We start from the raw sequence: 6,526 nt of genomic DNA on the forward strand, positions 1-6,526 counted from the left end.
GCATTGTTTCGACAAAAACAATAGCAGTAAATCTTTCTGGTGAACAGAACATTCTCTAGGATTTGGAAGATGTGCGAGTTACGTTGCCATATAAAGTCTTGATGCATGAAAGTTTAAAAATTTGCATTTAACCTGTATGTAAACCTCACCCTGAATTAATCTGTAAACTAGAAAGGTGAAGTTGTTTGTAAGTGTTTGTTCCAGCTACCGTGGATCTATGGAGGGGTGCACTACCTTTTTGAAGAACCAATAGTTACCAGCAAAAGTCGTCGAGCTGCATTTGGCTCTTTTGCTCTATCCATCTAGATTTAAGTGCATCAATATTCACTGCAAGCATTAACATTCATTGGTAGTGCTGAATATTCCTGTGTATTTGCACACTATCTCTAATTTCCGCTTTAAACTAATGTCACTGGAAAAGTCCATGTTTGCCATGGCCCAACTCCCTAATTAGAGCCATGAGTAGGAGTTCACTAATGGCCTTTGATCAAAGGTCCTCTTCCAGGTGAGACTTTGAAATCATAGGTACCCACAGTCACCTGAAGCAGGCACAAACAGCTACTCCAGGTTGCATTGATGCCATTCTGCTCATGTAGGTTTTCCCCAAGGAAAGTAAAATTGGCATCATACTGTCCTGCTTGCAGTTGGGAAAGCCCACCAGTGACTGAGGGTGGGGAGCAGGAAGCAGTCCTAACAGGGCAGCAGCCTAGACACCACCAGGTGACCTGTTCTTTCAAGAATTGGCATTTACTGGAAGAATGGTCTTTGCTTGGCTCCAGTATATGTAATGAAAATTATCTGGTTGTTGTCAGCCTCCATGCTGAGGGTGTTTACTAAATGTGTGCCTTGTACGTTAACTTTGGAATAAGAATTTTACAATAGATGTCTTCATCTTCAGAATTTTTCAAAGTTTGGTTTAACTTGATCATGCCAATCACACATTACAACCTTCGCAGCCAGTCATTTAGTCTAATGGTTTTTCCCTCCTAATTTGGATTCAAATTAGTTGTCCCGTCCTTAATATTAACATTGCACTGAGAATGAATGTATATTCGATGAAATCATGCACATGTTGCATTTTTTTTTAAAAGGTCCTACTTAACTTTATCTGGAAGTTATTCCCAATAGTATGGGAGGTGTTTGATTATTTGTGTAGCAACAAGCTACAGTAACTTTTGGAAATTTTTGTCACAGGACCGGAGACCTTTGTAAAATCTTTTGGCTTCATAAGAACAAATCAAATCCACTGGAGAAAGATGAATTAATGGGGTGTTTCATCTTCATATCTGTGGAATTCCTCAGTATTAATATTTTCCCCACTTACTACTTTTTCATAATCTTATCTCAAAATAGTCATTGTCTAAGGAACCATTCAGTCCCAGTAAATCTGTAGCCTGACTAATTCTGCCAATTGCTACTGTGATTTGCCTTGCATTCTAATTTTTCAATTGAGTACTAAATTTGCATGTTGTTCTTTTGCATGGTCTGGAGCATTGGCATGTTTAGATGGCAGTTGTGCAATATACATATAACAGTAAAATACTACCCAGTTAGTCAGTCTGTGTCCATTGACTTAGTGTACAATTAAAAATTAAAAATTGTAGTTTCAAGTGCTAAGTGCAGGTTGATTTTTAAGGAGTAACGCCCTTTGAACCTAATCATTTGGTTTATCTGCTACCCCACAGGCACAAAAAAGTGAGTTTTGATTTTCACTCCCCTTGTACTCCTGCCATGTGAATGTTGCACAACTACCTGAATCTATCTTTCACTAATGTATCACGTATAGCTGACTCTTTTGCATCTTTCTCTGTTCCTGTCTTATTTTGTGGCCTACAGATAGCTCGTGAGGCAGAGGCTGCAATGTATCACCGACAGATGTATTCTGAGATCGCTCACCTCTCGCCTCCTACGGTAGATCCTACGGAGACTGCTGCCATTGGCGCTGTGCAGGCCTCTTTTAAATGCCTTGCTGCTGGTATTATAGTCTTGACCAAATCTGGCAGGTAGAGTAGCAAAGGAGTCTTACTGTGCAGAAGGTTTAGAATTAACCATTTCTCCTTGCAGGCTGTTGGATTGTTCAAATGGCCTGGCGGCCACAGAGCCAAAAGTTTTTTTTTATTCAGTGATTAAACCTTTTTACACTTGCACTGGGGACATTAGAAGTGAACTGGATGTATGAACTGACCCAAATGTCTTTCATTGATCCAGAAGGAGTCCACCTAATTAATTGGCTTTTATCATGCTGCCAGCTATTTGACAATACCCGATTAAGGGAGCATGACGACTAAAGGTAGGTGAAGGTAGCCTGAAACCCAGTGTACAAGGTGTAGGCAGGATGAATGGAACAGAAGTAGCGGTGACTGACCGGAATGTTCCCTTCCCTGGTGCTGTTTTATGTGGAATCTGCAGATTGCTCGTGAGGCTGAGGCTGCCATGTACCACAGGCAGCTATTTGAAGAGCTGCGTCGCCTAGCACCCCTCTCCCGAGATCCATCAGAAGTAGCAGCCATTGGTGCCGTGGAGGCCTCTTTCAAGTGCTGTGCTGCAGCTGTGATAGTGCTGACTAAGTCTGGAAGGTAGGAATGATTCCATTGCTCCCTGAACTACTGACATTTCACTGGTCTATTTTCGTCAATCAGCTGGTTATCCTTTTCCTTACAGGGTACATAGGTGGGCTGAACTGCAAATGTCACTCCGATTTTAAGCTGTAGCTATCTCTCCTTTTATTCAAGTGAAGGCCAAATTCTGTGCACCTTAGTGTTGCATTAATTACTCTTTTTTTATTTGAAGTGTAATTTGAAGTTGGGCTTTGTAGTCCTTGTTTTATGGTTGTCTAAAAGCAGTGAACACAGGTGTTATTCGATGCCCAGTAAGTCTTTCCTTGGATTGGATCTGATTAATGTGGCCAGTTGTTTACATTTTCCATTTTGTGTGCATTGGAATATAAGTGCCACATGTTGCTATACCATCACTAACTTGGTTTGTGTTGGGCAGTTAAGTGTCAATGGTTTGATCAGCTGCACCAGAGTATTATTTTCTGTGCAACGTTTGGAGACAATTACTAGTTTTGTCACTTCCAATTTTAGCACTCAGCATGTAGTAAATACATTTTTCCATGTTGCTTCCTCAATTTTCAAGGTGTAATTCGCAGCCCTGATTACATTGTTGGGCAGCACTGCACAATATATCCTTTTAAACAAGCATCATGGAGATCCTTGGAATCAATGCAGCTGCTGCAATCAGTGTGGCTACTTCAGGTGTCACTGCCTGAGTCAACTATGACTAAATTTTAAAAAAAAATTCAAGTTGTAATCCAGGTATATTGGGCATGAACTGGGATGAGATGTAAAACCTTGACCTGAGATTTTTTTTATTTCATTAGTTGAATCTGGGTGTCACTTGGCTAGAATTTATTGCCCAGAGTGCAGTTAAGAGGCAATCTCATTACTGTGGGTCTGGAGTCACACGTAGGCCAGACCAGGCAAGAGTGGCAGATTTCCATTCTTTAAAGGACATTAGTGAACCAGATGACAATCTACAATAGTTTCACAGCTGTGATTAGGCCACTTTGTCCAGATTTTTGTTGAATTCTAATTTTATCTGATGCAGTAGAATTAAAATTGATGACCCTGCAACACTGGCCTGGACTTTTGGTTTGCTTGTCCAATCTCATTGTCTTTGTGCTGTACCACCCCATGTGGCTGTGATCAATTTCAGAGTTGGGTTTATCATGTAACCTAAATCTAAGTGCAGCATTTCCATGTCTCAAATTAAGTTAAATTTAAAATCCTCACTAATCAATCTTGTAGTTTGCTGAGTTATCAAATATCAAATGTTGAGAACTGCATGTAGATCATGTTTGGTGAGCAATTGGATAAAAATGGGATGTCCTCTGGTAAATTGAATGAAGCTGGAGCCCAACTATGCAATGACAAATGCACCCAAATTCATGATCAATTATGTTTAATTATGTGGAGCTAGTCCAAAGTATATTGGTAAATAGGTAGAATTACTAGTGTACATTTTGCTAGTGTACATTTATCAAAAACCTGCCCTATGTTTTCTTAGAAATAAAGATTCTTGATTGTAAATTGGCAGGGAAGATCCTTTACCTAAACTCCTAGCTTTCTTTATATCATCCAGACTTTTGATGTCACAGAAGTAGTCAGTTGATTCCTCTGCCTGCAATTGAACTCCATTTTGGACCAGAAATTGCTTTTTCGCAGATTTAAACTTGCCTTGCAAGTTAAGATTTTTCTAATTGTGTAGTTCATGCTAAACATGAGCTGCCAATGATCAGAGAGCAGTCATGCATCTGGGATTTGATTAAAAGCAAAGCTTTCTGTAATAAATCCGTTTCATGGGTGAGATAAACAACCTTCAGGACAGTGAAGTGAGTTAACGATGTAAAATCAAGAATCTAGTAGGTATTGAATGAAAACAGGAGAGTAGTGTAAATTTACATTGTTTAATTTTTGAAATAAGATTACACACATTCATTTTTTAGAACTGGAGGTTGATTTGGCTGTGTTTAACACATTGCACTTCATGAACTGGGGGAATGTGTACTTGCTAAGCTTGTGCAGAGCAGATTTGACTATTTTGTGCCAAGCCAGCTTTACAGTTGGAATTCTGTTTGACTCAGATACTAAAGTTAAAAATCTGTTTTCCTGTTTTGCAGAACATAAAGGAAATTGTCATTTCTGGTTCTGCACTGTTGGGTCAACCTGAAACTGAGTTTGGCATCTATAATGGTGTTGACTAGTCTGCTAATGTTCTGTCCTGGCTCTCACTTAAAAGCTTGGTGAGGCAATGGGGGCTGCTTACCCTGTAGCATAAACATTAATTAGTATCTTGGGAGAGTTCAGTGAAATGAACGCTAATCTTTTGACTGTCTTCAGGTCCAATGTGCAAACCTGATAGTTTAATGTTGGTCAAATTGTGTCTCATGACTTCAGCCTACTTCTGAGGCCTTAACCTTGGAGTTTTGGCTTAGTGGAATTGATTTGGAAAATCTTGCTGCCAGAAACCATAACTGTTTACCCCACTACTTCGAGCTACTAACAGTGTTGTTTGTTTAGGTCTGCGCACCTGGTATCCAGATATCGTCCACGAGCTCCAATCATCGCTGTAACTCGTGAACCTCAGACTGCACGTCAGGCCCATCTTTACCGTGGTATCTTCCCTGTCCTCTTCAAACCACCAGCTGATGCAGTGTGGTCTGATGATGTTGACCACCGGGTGAATTTTGCCATGGAAGTTGGTAAGTTTACCCCAGTGGTACGTGCATTGTCCTCAGGACAGCTCACGCTCAAAATACTTGGGCTGCATGAATCTTTTTGCAAGTAGGTTTCCTCACTTTTCAATTACGTGGAATAAATTAATTTCTTCTTAAACTTGCAGGCAAGGCTCGTGGTTTCTTTAAGTCATGTGACCTGGTGATTGTGCTGACAGGCTGGCGTCCAGGATCTGGTTCCACCAACACCATGCGGGTGCTGCAAGTGCCCTGAACGGTTAGGAGCACCTTCTGTCCACTGCAGTACCACCACCTCCCTTTAGGCAGCTGTAGCTTTGTGTACTGCAGAGCGGCTGCTAACATTTTCAGCACCTCCACTTCAGCAAATAAAGGAATGCAGCGTTCTCGGTCGTAACATATTCACTCCTTATCACATTGCTCTGTACTGAACTTCAACTTTCTGATGTAAGACTATATTATAAATGTTTCAGTCAGTGTAGTATATTGTACTAAGTGCATCATACCTTCACAAACCTTTATTTATACTTCTGTGGTTGAGACTGACAGTAAAAGAAACAGTGCCCAATAATGCGCCCTGGTATTAATCAGGTATGGTCTTGGTTAAATTTGAGCATTATTCAGATACTGTACAATTCTTCTGTTGAAGTTCAACGTGTTGAAGTTTGAGATTAGACCAGATGTTTCACTTGGTACAACATGCTTTTGTGATTGTAGGAGAAATGCAGTTTAATTGCACATTTTGTGGATACCAATAAAAGCTAGCTCCCAAAAGTTTCACCAGCTTTTTTTTTCCATACTTATTAGATACTTTAAATTGATGTCATGGTTGTGATCAAATATTAATGTTGCAAATGTTTCTTTGCTGAATATAAAATAGCATGTAAGATGTTTCAAATAGTGAAAATCCACCAAGTCTGCTCCACTGTTCAGTTCAAATGAATGCACCTTGATTCTTAAATCTCCTGTGCAAGGAGGAAAATCTGCTTACAGGGATGCACTGAAAATATTTTTATTTATGGGATGTGACTGTCACTGGCTAACTTGGCATTTTATTGCCCATCCCTTATTTTTGTTGAACTTGTTAGGCTTGCTAGGCCAATTTAGAGTGCAGTTGATTTGCAAATTTCCTTCCAATAAGGCGTTCAAGGATATTTACAATAATCGGCAATATAGTGACAGTGTAACTAGCTTTTTAACTCCAGGTTTTCATTTTGATTTCTGGCATTCAAATCCTATCACATGTCCCACATCTTTAGTCTGACTCTGGAT

The 6,526-nt window shown here is 39.9% G+C and overlaps 1 protein-coding gene across 2 annotated transcripts in view; it reads left to right on the plus strand.

Moving 5' to 3' along the window:
* The window catches only part of pkma (pyruvate kinase M1/2a), a 32,350-nt gene extending 26,319 nt beyond the window's left edge, over positions 1-6,031 (plus strand). The window contains exons 9-11 of one of the 2 annotated variants that reach the window (XM_043680210.2): positions 2,410-2,576; positions 5,082-5,263; positions 5,404-6,031. In XM_043680210.2, the coding sequence (XP_043536145.1) occupies positions 2,410-2,576; positions 5,082-5,263; positions 5,404-5,510 (456 nt within the window). In that variant the 3' untranslated portion in view covers positions 5,511-6,031. Of the gene's footprint in view, positions 1-1,836; positions 2,004-2,409; positions 2,577-5,081; positions 5,264-5,403 lie in introns of both variants that reach the window. The other variant, XM_043680208.2, reaches the window with a different exon arrangement.
* Positions 6,032-6,526: the final 495 nt, after the last annotated feature.

Source organism: Chiloscyllium plagiosum, unplaced genomic scaffold, assembly GCF_037043375.1.
Source record: "Chiloscyllium plagiosum isolate Xiang-an unplaced genomic scaffold, Cpla_swu_hap1 HiC_scaffold_42, whole genome shotgun sequence".
Taxonomy (NCBI): Eukaryota; Metazoa; Chordata; class Chondrichthyes; order Orectolobiformes; family Hemiscylliidae; genus Chiloscyllium; species Chiloscyllium plagiosum.